This window comes from Sinohyriopsis cumingii, chromosome 2 (genome assembly GCF_028554795.1).
Source record: "Sinohyriopsis cumingii isolate HCF-2022 chromosome 2, ASM2855479v2, whole genome shotgun sequence".
Classification (NCBI taxonomy): domain Eukaryota; kingdom Metazoa; phylum Mollusca; class Bivalvia; order Unionida; family Unionidae; genus Sinohyriopsis; species Sinohyriopsis cumingii.
In genome coordinates, this window is record NC_142962.1 from 34,267,262 (window position 1) to 34,284,018 (window position 16,757).

Here is a 16,757-nt window from a genome sequence, read left to right on the forward strand (position 1 = left end):
ATCTCAACCTGGAAAAGATGAAGATGATGGTGATGAAAAAAGGTAAGATTCATGTGATAAAATATGTATCATCTTATCACATAGACCTTTGAGTCGGTTCAACTTACTCTGAAACTAACCATCACCAAGCAAAAAAGGGCAGACTGCCGCTAAGAAGCTCAAGTACCAGTTATCAAATCTGCCGTATGTATTTGAGTTAAACGCATATCCAACTGCAAACAGCGCAGATCGAGATCAGTGTGTACGTTATTCACTAGCCCTCATCATTGTAGTACGGTATATCAGAGTGTACGCTGTTCGCTTGCCATCAACATTATGTGATGGCATATCTGTCTGTACGCTGTTCACTTGCCATCAACATTTTGTAACGGCATATATGTCTGTACGCTGTTCACTTGCCATCAATATTATGTGACGGCATATCTGTCTGTACGCTCTTTACTTGCCATCAACATTATGTGATGGCATATCTGTCTGTACGCTCCTTACTTGCCATCAACATTATGTGATGGCATATCTGTCTGTACGCTGTTTACTTGCCATCAACATTTTGTGACGGCATATCTGTCTGTACGCTGTTCACTTGCCATCAATACTATGTGACGTTATATTTGTCTGTACGCTGTTCACTTGCCATCAACATTATGTGATGGCATATATGGCTCTACTCTGTTCACTTGCCATCAACATTTTGTGATGGCATATCTGTCTGTACGCTGTTCACTTGCCATCACCATTATGTGATGGCATATCTGTCTGTACGCTGTCCACTTGCCATCAACATTATGTGATGGCATATGGCTCTACTTTGTTCACTTGCCATCAACATTCTGTGATGGCATATCTGTCTGTACGCTGTTCACTTACCATCAACATTATGTGATGGCATATCTGTCTGTATTCTTTTTATTAACGGTCATCACCATGTCACGGTATATCTGGGCTGCTCGCAGTTAGGCTGGCGTTATTCGCGATCAGATACGGTATATTTGGCTGTTATTGTAGAAGCAAGCGAAAGTTTACCATAAAATATTTACAGGACTCGTTTGCCCATCGAAGACACGTCGTATTCTAGGTTACGTTTTTATTTTTTGTGCGTTGTCATTACACATCTCCTGTATTTTCCAAAATCTGGTCATAAAATTAGGGACAATAATGCAGCTATTTAGAAAGAAAAGAAGTCTTAGAAGTGTTCCATATTAAAAATATGCCAAATTAATTCACCATAATTAAAGATGGTAAGACTGCCATTCTTATAAATTCATCTGTAGAAAATCTCTCTTATATATATATATATATATATATATATATATATATATATATATATATATATATATATATATATATATATATATATATATATATATATACATACGTACATACACGGGATGTGTAATGTTTCAATGTCTGAAATTAATTGTTCGTCATTTAACAAAGAAATATCAAATGACGCCTTCGTGAAACCAATCATATATATATATTAATTCAAATAACTGGTAATCGCGAGGAGAAAAGAACTGAAGGTTTCAATCAACACGAGCACCGTCTGATAAGTCTTGCATTAATATTTCATTAAGCACTTGGAAAAGAAAGCGAAAGAATAAATGTTAGGACTGTTTATTACTGAGCATGAAGGATCCCAACACCATCTTATTAGATTCAGTCATTACACACACATTCATCTTTCGTGTCTCGTACAGTCGCTCAAACGTATACATATCCAAAACCAACCATGAACGCATTGCCAACTCAGAAGTGACACATACACACACACATGGACACGCGCAAGCACACACATTAACATACATACATACATACATACATACATACATACATACATACATACATACATACATACATACATACATGCAATGCACTTTGTGACTCGATCATCGTACATGTTCACCACACATGCAACTAATTTGCATACACTAACTGAGGAAGAAGAATTCGGCATTGTACTAATCGGCAGAGTAAGCTGAACCGTATTCTTTGATAACAATTTGTACCACCACATCGTGTGTGATATCTCATCAAAGTTTCTAAAGTGAAGGAAAATCAAAATTTAAATACGCACTTGGCGTAAATGAATGCTTAAGATGCGCATTTTAGTTTTTAATAATAATAATAATAATAATAATAATAATAATAATAATAATAATAATAATAATAATAAAGATGAGTTATTAAACAAATAGTCTTGATTTCATTGTGGCTTTATTACAATATTTGTATTTATTATTTCATCAATTTCAATAAATAAATAAAGAGACAAGAAGACCATGTCGAGCCCAGGATCAAAATTTTTTTGTTGTAAAGGGTCAAAAGGTTGCGAAAGAATGTCGCAAAAAGAATTGTCTAAGTTTCATAATGATTCGTCCCAAAATCATGAAGAAAATCGATTAATCGATTTAGAAAATTTCAGCAAATGAAAGAACTTTAAACAAACCTCAGTGTACATTTTCAATGATTGTGACCTTGACCCCAAGATCGAAGAGGCAAGTTCGTGTGTCACAAAATTAATTTTCTTAGTGTTATAATGATTCATGCCAAGCATAAAACAAATATTAATTTAGGATTTAGAAAATATATGCAAATAAAAACTTTAACCAAAACTTTGACATATTTTTGGCGCTGCCACAGGAAAAGTGTCTGCCACGTCTCGCTTTCCCACCAACATAGTATTGACAAAATATAAATAAAATAACAAATTTTTCTCGGTTATTCAAGTTATAAAGAATTCTTAAAATATACACGAAGAGACAGGAATGGAGCTAATATCGCTCGCCTGGCATATATTGGTTCAAAAAGCGAGTATAATAATAAGGCAGCTTCCTTTTGTCAGGATACTTTCATTTGCTACGGAAGGTTTCTAAGGGAGTCGCTCCAGATACAACTTTAATAGAGCATGTCATAAGAAAAATATATATAACAAGTTCTATCAAAATGTGTTGAGCTGTTATGCGGAAAACGTTGGAAACAGGTTTTCCATACGTTTGCTATGAAAGCCATGCTATTGCTAGAAGAGCCACATCAGAAACAATTTTGACAGAACATGTATTAATAAAAACTCCAACCAGATATGATCAAAACTGACCACTCTAAAGAAGACGAGAATGTGTTTTCCATATGGTTGTTATACAAGCCACACTGTTCTGGGAGAGTCACCCCGAAAATCATTTTTGACAGAGGTCCTAAGAAACATTCCTACTAAATTTGTGCAAAATTTGCTGAACTGTTCTGGAGAAGCTGAGAACAGATCATTCATACTGACTGCAGTGGAAATCACACAGTTGCTAGAAGAGCCATCCCCGATAAAATTCTGACAGAAAAGAAGTGACAGATTGGTTTTCCATGTGGTTGCTGACGAATTCACACAGGTGCTTGAGAAGCCATCCTTAATAAAATTTTGTTAGAGTATTTCTAAAGGAATTAAAATTGGCTCACCTTTTCAGGAGTAAGGGTTGAAAGTAAGTCTACCATATGGTTGATATGGAAGCCATATCGTTGCTAGGTGAGTCATCCTAAAACAAAATCTTGATAGAACAAGTCTTAATCATGCATACGAACATTCCATTGACTAAGCCGTTCTTTATGGAAGTTATACCACTGCTAAATGAGCCACCCAGAACAAACTTTTGGTTGAGTGCATCCTTAGGAACAATAGCCAAAGGTGAAATAAAACTGATCAAGCTGGTTTTGAGTAGAAGTATAAAATAGCAATTTTAATAGATGATTGGCGTCGGAACACGCCGCACGCAGGACCTTACCATAACCTCTTTTATTTCATGTACGGCTGAGTTAAAAATAAGCAAAATGCTATTTTCGTTATCTCTGAATGTTAATGTAGAGAAATTAAAATGAAAGTTAAAAATATACATACTATTTATGTCCACTCCTAGGCAAAGTGACCATTCCTTTCGGGAAATTAACTGGTTATTGTCCGAATCACAGTTTTTGATGAACTGTTTTGCGCATGCTCTAGGCTTGATGACTTTCTTTACCATCCTTCTTAACGTTTTCACTTCTTTTCTCCTGAGAGCACTGTCACTATCTTTGTCAAGCTGCGTAAATTTCCATTCTACAACCCTCTTTTCCAGTGTATCAATTACTGGGTCATCTATCATTTTGCCTGATGAGAAACAAAGTCCGATTAAACATTGATGATCGATGCATGAATAGGGTATATCTAAGTTTTAGCGTAGACATGAGGAAATATTTCACTTGTCATTTAGAAGTATTGTATTGTAACTTGTCTCGAGTGACTTGCCACTCATGACAATACAAAATGTTTCCGTTTCATGACTGAAATGCTTCCGTATATATACCTAGAAAACTTAGATTTTTCTTTTTATTATATGTATTTTAGGGCAAAATCCTTCGATTTGCATGATTTTGTTTCTCCAGTTTGTGTAAATGCGAGTAACGGTTGCATTACTACTATATCGGTAAAGACAGGTTCCGAAAGTTTAGAACATTTTTAGGACAGCTACTTTTTTATAACGTTAAACTGTACATACAATACTTCAAATTATGCATTTTGTGAAAATACTGGCTGTTTTGATATGAAAATGAAAAGACTTCTATTTTCGTTAACACATTTTTGCGCCGACTGAAATAATGAACATTGGTGTAGAAACATCAGACGGACTTCAGAGAAAACATCGTTAAACAACTGATTTGAAAGATTGTGAGTTTACTGGTGAGGATTTGTTTGTTGTTTTTTTTGTGTGTGTGGTTTTGTTGTTGGTTTGTTGTTGTTGGTTTTTTGCTTATGTATTAAAACGTGAATGTTTTTGTGTTGGCAAGCTAGCAGTCTATTCCGGTAGCAGACGCTGTACAAAAATTTCGATTGTCACTCAATGTTAGGTCGCCAATAACCCTCACCAATGTCTGATTTCTTAGTCGTTTTCAGACATGATTATGACTGTGAGTAGAGTTACAATAACTAATTAAACAATTTTATCACGATGTTTAATCAAAGAAAATTTTTATGCTTTTTTTTAATATGTACCTTTGTCGTTGTGTGTAACAGGTACACAATACTGTAAGGGTGATACAGACTATCGAATAACAACAGGTCATGTAAGTTCACTCATTCATAATTTGCTTGACTCATTTGGAAAACTAATTATAAACAGTTAATACTTGAAGCCCACTTTTTTTGCTGTTTGGCGTTCATTTCTATGCATTCTTGAAGGTGCCTTCTCATTGATTACATTCATGTATACTAGAGGGTCAAAAGTTTTGACACATTTTACGATCTGTTCATTCAGAGAGAGAGAGAGAGAGAGAGAGAGAGAGAGAGAGAGAAGAAGAAGAAGAAGAAGAAGAAGAAGAAGAAATGAATAAGACCTAAATATGGAAATGCATAATTGAATAACGAAAGGCCAGATATCCTTCTATAATGAAAACGGCGTTCCAAAAGTTGTTGTTGTAGGGTTTAACGCCATTTTTCAGCACACGATAGGCTATACATGGCGGCCAGTATTAATGGTGGAGGAAAAACCCGGGAAAACTCGGGGCCCCCGTTCCAAAAGTAATATCGCCAATGTGGTTATAAAAGTTGTGTCGTCACTTTGCGAAAAAAAAAAATTCTTACAGTGAAATATTTTAATATCATTAAGAAATATATAATAGTGTTTGTATTATTTTCTTGACCATGTTACAGTTTCACTAGATTTCTAAAACTGTTTCCTCAGACAGAGATTTGGCATAAAAAAACTTTCCTTGTGATATTTCCAACAATGCAGCAAATTTATTTTAGGATCGGTAGATACTATACAATAGATAAAACTACCGTCTGTACTCGCTTATAAACCGTGTCTAACTGCAAATTGCACAGACCCCGATCTGCCATCGTATAATGCGACGGCATATTTGGGTCGCTTAAGTTATCGACTTACTGGCTTTGTGTGCCATAGCAGTAAACAAGGCAGAATTTCATGCAATTAATGTCAATAAATTCTAAAATTCTTTTACTCGAAATTCGAGTAACTTTCAGTTTTATCCTTGAAGCTTTTATAAACCATATACCAGCAAGACGTTTTGCAACCCTATTGAAAGTCGAGGCTGGAATCATTTGGTGCGTGAAAACCCGAAACCTGTTATTTGGAGGGACTATATCTCATATAAGTTTTATTACTGATATGAAATTCCTTATATAATGTTATCTAGTGTTGTACAATAAAGAAAACTTGCCGACGTGTTTCCAAGCTTTAGCAATGCATTTACGAATTTGTCAATCAATGTTTGCGTCAAACCCGAAATATGTTGATTATAATTCATTCACGGCTATTATTTTTTTAAAGATAGCATTTATTATTTTTTTAAGATAAAAAATCAATTACGGACTGTAGTAAAATAAAGAATAGATAGATGGATGGATGGATAGATGGGTGTGTTGGTGGGTGGATGGATGGATGGATAGATAGATAGATGGATAGATAGATAGATAGATAGATAGGTAGATAGGTAGGTAGGTAGATAGGTAGGTAGGTAGGTAGGTAGGTAGGTAGGTAGGTAGGTAGATAGATAGATAGATAGATAGATAGATAGATAGATAGATAGATAAAATTGTAAGTGCGTACAAATATACGAGCCAAACTGCAAACAGCAAACATCATTATATTCCGCAGCATAACGCACCCGAAAATCAAGGTTGATGCTGTTTGTTCAACTATTTACTCCTAACAAACTACACAGACCCAGATCTTCCAGCCCATGCACCGGCAGATCTGGGTCTGCGCAGCTTAAGCTGGCATTGACTTATAAGTGAATACATACGGTATATTTAAGAGTCAATTGCAAATACAGCCCTGCAACGTATTTAACGAACTCCCAAACCCACTAACATGGTAAAGCTTTTGATAATTAAAATATAACAAGTAATAGTAATGTGTAATTATATAAAAGGTACAGATTATTAGGAAAATGAATGTGTCAAATATTGATACATTTCTTTCAAAATAACCTCTCAAGGATTCTTTGCACTAGAGCAAGTTCTACAGTGCACTACCTTTCGACAGCGAGTTCTACAATGCGTTCGAGTCGACCGGTTTCGTGAATACCCTTACATCGTCTAATATAATAATCGTCAAAATGAAGAATACCAACATTTACCGTATCGAGGAGTTTATCCATTCTCATTACGTACTCTGATTATTTTGGTTGTGGGCAACATTGCTCGTTCTCGTCGAATTATATTTTATTTGCATGTGTTAAACTAATTAAAGCCTTGAAGGCGGTGTAATGTGATTTGGGACTTTTAACGTAGCTTTAACAATTTTTTTAGTCATATCGCTACGACGTCTGCAGTGTGGCAGTTTATAGTGATATCTTACACTGGAGCATCATGCTGCAGACATGTAGCATGATGTCCCACCCAGTCATATTATCCTGACACCAGGCCGACCAGTCCTAACACTAACTTCTTAATGCTGAGCGCCTAGCGATGCAGCTGTTAGTACCATTTTTAGAAGTCTTTGGTATGACTCGGCCGGGATCGAACCCGCGACCTCCCCCACCCGAAGCGGACTAGCTAACCACTAGGAGTAATTGAAAACAGTCAAGTTATCAGAAGTTCTTATACTGGGGTTCCACACAAATTTGTGCGCCTTATACATTTGTTGTTAGAACAACACGCAAACTCCTTGAATAATTGTTTTATTTATATGCCTTAAATCAATTAAAGCCTTGGAGGTGTTTTGTTGTTTTAAAACACTAAAATCATCAGAAGATCGCATATTGGAGGACCACACACACTTCTACGCTTTATTCATTTGGTTCTTGACAGCATATACCAATCTCATCGAATAATCTTTTATTTATATGTTTGAAAGAAATTAAGGATTCGAAGGCGGTATAATGAACACACTTAAATTATCAGAAGTTATTATCATATTGGAGGGCAACGCAAGCTTCGTTTTAAAACAAAAAGTTAGAAACAAACGGAAAATATTAACATATAATCAACACATCTATAAAAACAACTTGAAATTTAACGAGCTGCTGGGCTGCACTTTTTATCTGATAATAAGCACTTTGCAGTGCGTTGATATGGTTGATAATGTTGCCTAGTTTTATCCCTCCTCTCCCCTCCCCAGGAAAAATAAAAAAAATAAGAAAAGTCAAAGGGCATATTAGTTACCCCACAAGTTCGAAAAAGAACAAAACAATAAACTAAGCTGCAGTCACTTTCATGTAGATACAAAACAATTTGCAGTCAGGTACAATCTAACAGCGACATTTACATTTGGTATTTTGATAAGGCACTATATAGTACAGTTGCCGTCAGTTTTCATGTATAACTCGCGTCCGATATTCCGTCGTATGACGCGCCTGCGGATAATATTCAACTCTTTTGGTTTTCCCTATAAATTCAAGCAAATAGCTAACCGTAACCAGATTTACTGACACTTAATGCGACGGCATAACTGGCTCTACGTTATTCGCATTTAGGTGACCGTAACAAAGATAAATGCAAAAATATATATATATATATATATATATATATATATATATATATATATATATATATATATATATATATATATATATATATATATATATATATATATATATATATATATATATATATATATATATATATATATATATGTATGTATGTATGTATGTGTGTGTGTGTGTATATATATATCTCTGTGTTTGTGTGTGTGTGTGGTCAAATGTCAAATATAGTGCTTTTATAATAAAGTATGGTGTGGTTAGGAACGCAAGTAATGATATTTTCCTATAAACCATTCAAATGAAATATATTTGTGTTGTTTCTCTGTTGTTTGTGGCTCTGTTATCACGGTTTCGATTTATACTGTCGTTATGTTAAACTATTGAAAACACTGGAATCTGTTTACACCGGACATGAAAGTGAAACTAGCATTTGTTCTGGATTAGGTAGTAATTTTTAATACTCAACGCTATAGATTAGATAGTGAGTTTTGAAACTCTTGTGTTCCGATTAGATAGTTAGTTTTGATACTCATTGTTAGTTTTGATACTCAATGTTCTGAATTAGTGAGTTTTGATTTTGTGTGTTAAATCTACTATATAAAGAATCTAAGGGGACTAAATTTGCCGCCTGCAATATGAAAATAACCGGAATGCTCAGTGTCCAGGTAGGACAAGTTCCCTTGTATTCGTTTATGAAATTATTCTGTGTGAATAGTAGCCCCCTAGACTATAATATATGTATTATGACAGATCTTGTGTAAGGTGATCACTTCTTGACATGCTTGGATAACTGATAGTGCTTTGAAACAGAGAGCTGCACGTCTTTTGACCAGTAGTAATAAATAAGGAAACATGTAAATCTGTCAGGTCTAATTTGGAGAACTCCTTTCATTGCATGCACACCCAGAACAATTACGCAATGGTTCGTGCGAATCTGAACCAGCGAAGTACGAAAAACACTCTGTTTGACAGCACTGATATGTTCTGATGGCGTAAACGAGACCTAAGCAATGTGTTAAACTGACATTTATACACTTTTCTCTATCCTGCTTTGAACAATAGAAAAATAATTTAAGTCATTTAGTGTCGTCTGTCAAACTCATTTTACTTTTATGTTGCCGTTTCATCTCCTAAATATGTGACTTCTTATTTAAGTCAAAGGCCGAACTCTTTATGGTCTTTACCTTACGTCTCTTTGAAATGCGACCGTTCGCGGTTCATTAACCCTGCCTGAGGTACAGCTCACATGTATAGTAACAACTAGTTATCGGTAAGACAGTTGGAAAAGTATTGTCTACATCTATGGCAATACTTACTGTGCTAAAAATTACTAAGAATGGTACAGCTATAGGTCATGTACTTCAAATAAACACCAATGTATGACGTTAGAGGTGAACGATATTACCGGTATACCGGTTTAACGCGGTTTATTTTTTTTCTTCTTCCGGTGGTAGGTACCAAGGTACTTTTTTCACTGTACCGGTACGTCTGTAGTTTCAGTCAGTAAGGGATTACGAAAATTCCCGAGGAATCCTATATCAACTTTAATGATATTAGCAACGTGTTTTCATTATTCCTGACAAAATACTTACAAATAGTATCCATATTTTTCACAAAACGGATGTATCTGCCGCAAATTAATGGGGAATATTAGACATATAACTAAATGTATGATCCTTGAATCCCATGCTTGTTACGTGTCACGTATGCCAACACGGTGTCCAAATGGAATGTTGCAATACATACGCAAAAGCAACTTTCCGAAAAATTTCGTATTAAACAAAACAACAAATCCCCATGGTATGTTTTACTTATTTAGCATCTGATATGAATATGCTAAATATATATATTTCTTTGTAAGACTACGAATCAGAAGCGCTGTTGTTTTCTGTCTGAACTTACGTAATTTCTCAAGTCCATCACAAATGTTCTCGTTTGTTGGGTAAGTGTGTTTTTACGTGTACTGTCCCTCTCTGATAACTATCTTGCCCGGGTGTTTCCATCTCACTCAGATATTTCATGTCTATTATATCAATCGTTTAACTTGAAAACAGAAGGCTTCAATATCAGCACTTCCTATTTTGATCCATTTCCTCTCGAATGTCTGCACAAAGTCTTCCACAGCACCAGCCATAGTCTAAACTGAATCATCACACTTTAGTAGCATCTTTTATATCAGAAAGTATACATTTAATTAACAAAGCAAATAATCCACTGTGAGCCACTGGCTATTTAATTTTCGGGGCAGGGGGAGGGGAGGCTGTCATTTTCTTTTGAGCTAAAATTTTCTTTTCTTTTAACTCAAGATAATTTTTTCCCCAAATATTATGTTCGATTTAATGGCGCTATTTTGCAATAAATCAAAGTAAGATTTTTCCCACCTACTGACATACGGAACATTAAAGAAAAAGTGCCAGGACCCTACTCTAGGACTTTGAATTGTTGGTCCTTAATACCGAGGTACGTATCGCAGTACATTCAGAATTACTCCGGTATACAGCGGCAAAGAATTGCTCCCAGCATTGCACATACTTGACAAGCAATCAACATTCAGTTATATGGTATTCTGAAAACTCGGTACGATTGCATTTAACCACAAGTGCTCGACGCGAGCTTGATGTTGAGAAGAAAAAAAAAACACCAATAATCTGAAGGAAAAAAATCATACAGAGTGACAAAAATACATCAGATTACCCTCATGACCCGTTCTGACATAGGACCCTCTCTATCATACGATATAAGAGAGAAGGTACGTAACTTCCAAATACTTGGTTCCACCCATAACCCTCGATTTCCTTCTGCTATTTCCGTCTCTAAAGGCACACGACCATACTCTATGGCTTGTGTTATTCCTGAGATATTTTTCTATTCATCAAGCCATATTGACTTTTCTGCGTTGTACCAAACTGACGTTACGGGCTCCGAAACGTGCGAATTTTGCCTGCCGAGACAACGTCGCGCTCAGGTGACAACCGGTGAAAAGAGCTACATATACCATGTTTGCGACTCTACGATACATCCCTTCTTTAATTACAGTACAGTCGTAGAAGCAAAAGTAAGTTTTTACTTACCATTAACTCACTGAACTTTAGGAATCCTGTTCCATGGAAGAGTTAGACATTGTCTTCTTCACTACACATACATCGCATACAAGCGACTCTCATTTTCAAAGCACGTACACTTTGGGGCACACAAGTCAACGGCGAAATATGATTGACTCAAAAGGTTATACTTAAATAACATCCATGCATCAGAGAACCGTTTCACAATGTAGACTATTTCTACCCAGGCAAAAATAGGTAATAACATGATCGCATCATGTTAGAAATCGTTTGAATGTGTTAAATTAATGAGAGTATACATTAAAGTATACGTTGTCTCCGCAGGCAAAATTCGCGAAATTCGCACATTTCGGAGCCCGTTACTTCCAAATATCACACACACACACACACACACATGTACGAACTTGGGAGAAACACGTACCCAACCAAGTTCAAGAAGACAAGAACAAGATGTATGGTTACTCTGTTCTCCGGTAGTTCAGGTCGATGCTGTTCTTTCTGTGTTTATACGAATGGAATAGACCCTGATCTGCCTGCACAATATACAACAATCAATCTGCAAATCTGCATCTACGCTGTACTTAAGTAGGCGTCTTACACGTGGGTGAATACGGCAGCTGACCGAGCGATCCTGAATCTTAAAACTGCTCTACTTTCGTGATTATGATTTTCCATGCAGATTCAATCATGAGTTATTCAGTCATCCATTTGATAAAGGGTAATTAAAGCAATTTTCAAACAATATTTTCATTAAAGTATGTTCCTTGAAAAGTAAAGAAACGTTAAAGGATTACTTAGAAAACTCCATCGCTTTTACCAGCATTCGTTACCAAATACCGAACGTCACCGCAGCTGACAAATTTGACAGTGGGTATTGTATGTATTTTCAGAAAAGGCCATATAATGTGCGGGGCCCAAGGCAGAAAGCAACGAGCGGGGCCCCAAGCAAAAAAATTGCATTGCAGAGTTGATTTCCGTCAGCAGCGCGGGGCCCCTGAAAGCGCGGTGCCCAAGGCGGTTACCTCGTTCGCCTTGCCCTAGGACCGGGCCTGTGTATTTTGAATAATTACCAATACTTAGTCACGGCCTACATTTCACCAACGTATATCTTAAGTTAAGTCTAGACTTAAGACATATGATTAATCAGTTTTAAATCAGATATCAATTTCAGCCAATCAAACTGATGGATTCTAAACTTCAATGTAAGTCTAGATCTAAGTTCTGTAAGTGAAACTGAGGTCAGCTGGCTTCAATTTCACGAGCATAAGTCTTAAGTCGAGATTTAATACAGTTATTTGGTCAGTTTAAGGACAAACTTAAACTTAAGCCAGCGATATCGCAGAATAAAAAAGTGAACTTAAATTGAAGCCTAAATTTAAGTTCTGTTAGTTAAAATCATGTGTGTGTGTGTGTGTGTGTGTGTGTGTTTCGCTTGCTACTCATACAGACGGACTGTATTATATATATACATACATACATATATATATATATATATATATATATATATATATATATATATATATATATATATATATATATATATATATATATATATATATATATATATATATATATATATATATATATATAATTCTAGCAAAACAATATAAATATATATAATTCTAGGAAAACAAGAACCAATCATTTCATCGCCTTTAAGTGTAATGAAGGGCTAGTCTGATAAATCAACCCCACAAATCTGTGTTGATACTGATGGACGATGTTGTGGATATGATGTCACCTGTTCATTAAAATATGCAATTTTGCTGCATGCAAATCATTCCGGAACAAACCCGCGTACACTTTAGACACATACCGATAATTGGTAACAGCTATATCAAGCGCGAAATTCAAAATGGCCACATGAAAGATGGTTGTGCTATTCCATGTGGATTTACAAGTCTCCAAACATATGATTTGCTCAGGAAATATAATCTACATGTCACCAAAAGAACCCTTAATCCGACGGTAGCTGCACAGCCACTAGAAATACCAATAAGTGTATAAAATATACATCGATGTGTGCAGCCAAATGTGCATGCCGATAATTGCAGCTTTTAATGAGCAGGTGATAGCCCCTCACCCGAATATCAATATCATCACGGGTGACGGGCTGATTTATCGGCCTAATGCAGAGCTTAATCGATTCGTGATTAAAATGTTTTTGCAAGTTATGCTTACATCTTGCAAATAAGGTAGCAGTAACAGAACTATGTTGACTGAATTTTACCCCAAAAAATCGTTTTGATTTTATTCATTCCTCATTAAAAATGACACGTGGTCAATGATGGCACGATCGATCGGGAAACTAGAGACGAGATTTTGGTGCCGAACCCCAAATGAACCATAAATATGGTGTAGTTTACCCAGTCCATATGGAAGCAGCTATATAAACACAGCACATGTGGAGCCGTCATTCTAAAGTGGACACAATTTTCTAAACCGGAACAGTTAATACATATTTAGGTCCCAAAAAGAGGGTTTCTCCCACAATGATTCAGAGCAAAGTGGGCGATTTGTGTAGATTGTGGTGATAAGTGTATCCTTTTATAATAGCATGGATTTACAAAACATGTCCCTTTTTATTACTTTAACACTCTTGTTTTGGGGAATACCTCTTGAAGAACTCCTATTTGAAAAATCTGATGCGTTATATTAAGTTTTGGCCATGGCGTGCCTAAATGTCACATTTGTTGAGAAGCAGTGAATTTAAGGTACAAGACTGCCTTTTGCAGCGTACATGCAGTAGAACTCATCCTTACATAATTAGGTGAAAATGAAAGCCGTGATAAAAACAAAACAAAAACAACATGAAAAACGGTTGTCAGTCACCAAACAGATTTTATCACTATGAACATCAAATTCTTCATTAACATCCCAAATTTGGAAATACTTGGCATCTGAAACACATCAAGCTCTAAAAGAAGCGAATAAAATTACATGGGTATAGTTATAATGAATTTACCTCCACCAATATTGTTTTTCCCCAAAACTTAGCTGCATACTTTACATACAGCTAACAAACTTATTTAAGATTTCTCCCCTGGAATTTAACATGTGCATGCAGTATTATGGGTAATTTTATTTTGAAAGTGGCTCTCTTTTAGTAAAGAAAAGCAATATTTTTTTTAAATCTCAGCACAACATGATTGTCGAAAAGTCATAACTAAACTTTGACCACATTTCGGTAGGTTGTAGCATGTTTTATGATAAATTTCAAAGCGATATATATATATATATATATATATATATATATATATATATATATATATATATATATATATATATATATATATATATATATATATATATATATATATATATATATATATATATATATATGTGTGTGTGTGTGTGTGTGTGTGTGTGTGTGTTGATCGGCACAGGAGCGATATTACTGCCATGCAGGAAATATATCTGACCTTATCTTATTTAAACCTCTGTTTCCATAAATAGGCTTCTCTCTGTCTCTCTCTGTCTCTCTCTCCATATCAGGATATACAGATCTTAAAATATGTAAAATGTAGACCCTCTAGTGTGCATTTAATCAATCATGGAAGCGCCGTCAAAAAGTGCCTAAAAAGGAACTCCAAGCAGAAAAAGGTGGACTTCAAGTAATTACCTTTTTTATAATTAGCTTTCTACATCAATTGTGAAAACTGTCAGTGACTGAATTCATGACATGTCTATATGTCACCCATATGATATTGTATATCTTTAATACTCTGCGACATATAGTACCCATTTTTAAGAAAGAAAGAAGAAAAAAAACATCGTGGTTAAATATAGTAATAACAAAACTTATTTATATAGCAATACTGACTCGCAACACAATCGTGTCTATAAACTATGAGCAAATTAGGCGTTGATTAGTGTTTACTGCAAACCGAAAATAAATGAAGATCGAAAACTGAATATGACGTATGCTACTGAACTAAATTGCAAGCTTGCCATGGCCACACAAATATTCGCGTTTAAATATACAAATAAATAAAATAAAGAACGAAAACTTTACAAGTAAACTCACAATCATTAAAATATGTTGTTTAAAGATGACATGCTCACAGATGACTAAAGACTGATAGACACGTTGACTGTGTGTCATGATTCTTCGTTACTGAACCCCAACAATACGAAATGTGTTAACAAAACTAAAAACCTCATCGTTTTCGTACGAATATAGTCATAATTGTGACGAAACACACAATTTTATACATGATATGTAAATGCTAATTATAGTCATAATTGTGACGAAATACACAATTTTATACATGATGTGTTAATGCTAGTTATAGTCATAATTTTGACGAAATAAACAATTTTATACATGGTTTGTAAACGCTAATTAAAGTCATAATTTGACGAAATACACAGTTTTAAACATGATATGTAAACGCTAATTATAGTCATAATTTGACGAAATACACAATTTTATACATGATATGTAAACGCTAACTTTGAAACATGTCGCTGTTCCAAATTTATTGTAAAGTCGTGAACTTTTTATCGCTGTAGTAATGGAGCTGTTAATCACACTGGCACAGAATTGAGAAAATCCATGGGAATCGATGGCTTTGCTTTTAAAAGATAAATAAATTAAAAGAAAATCCACGTGTTACTTAACCAGACAGTATTAAAACTGTACGGAATATATCACTGCTTTACTGATTTTTGTTATCGAATATTAATTTTGTTTTCTGTCATATATACATATAAACACTTACTTGTCACAGGCGTTGATATTGTCGATCTGTTATATTCTTCTGTGAACACTTGCACTAAATTCGAGTTGAACTTTGACCTTTCTATACTGCTACATCCTGAAAACAAATTTATCAAAGAAAAATTCAGTGACTGAAGTTTATTAAGCTATCAGTGCATATCTCAAATGTGAGAATACAACTTGTACATTTTGCGAATTAAGCTTCCAGTTAAGCGTAAATAAAACAAGCATAGCGCTCATAAAAAATAAAGGAAATACTTTCTCCACTCTTGTAACTCAGTGCAAAATTTGAGCTAACTACGTGAGGAAAACTAAAAAAAGAAGCTTTTTTCTTGTAATGCAACCCAAAGCAAAACAAAAAATGGACAAACTAAATATTGCTTGGGGCGATAAAAAGCATTAAGCAAGCGTTGTAGTTGATATACATTGAAAGAAAACAATATATCTTGAAGAGCGACTGTCACCAAGAAAACAATTCAACTTCTTGTCACTATAAAAGATGA

At 35.0% G+C, this 16,757-nt stretch overlaps 1 protein-coding gene across 10 annotated transcripts in view; it reads right to left on the minus strand.

The window, feature by feature from the left end:
- Window positions 1–16,757, minus strand: part of LOC149804603 (SPARC-related modular calcium-binding protein 1-like) — a 144,316-nt gene that overhangs the window by 25,927 nt on the left and 101,632 nt on the right. For all 10 annotated transcript variants that reach the window (XM_089942303.1, XM_089942319.1, XM_089942325.1 and 7 more), the window contains 2 exons: window positions 16,256–16,351; window positions 3,884–4,132 (listed from right to left, as the gene is read on the minus strand). In XM_089942303.1, coding sequence (XP_089798429.1) covers window positions 3,884–4,132; window positions 16,256–16,351 — 345 coding nt within the window. The remainder of the gene's footprint in view (window positions 1–3,883; window positions 4,133–16,255; window positions 16,352–16,757) is intronic.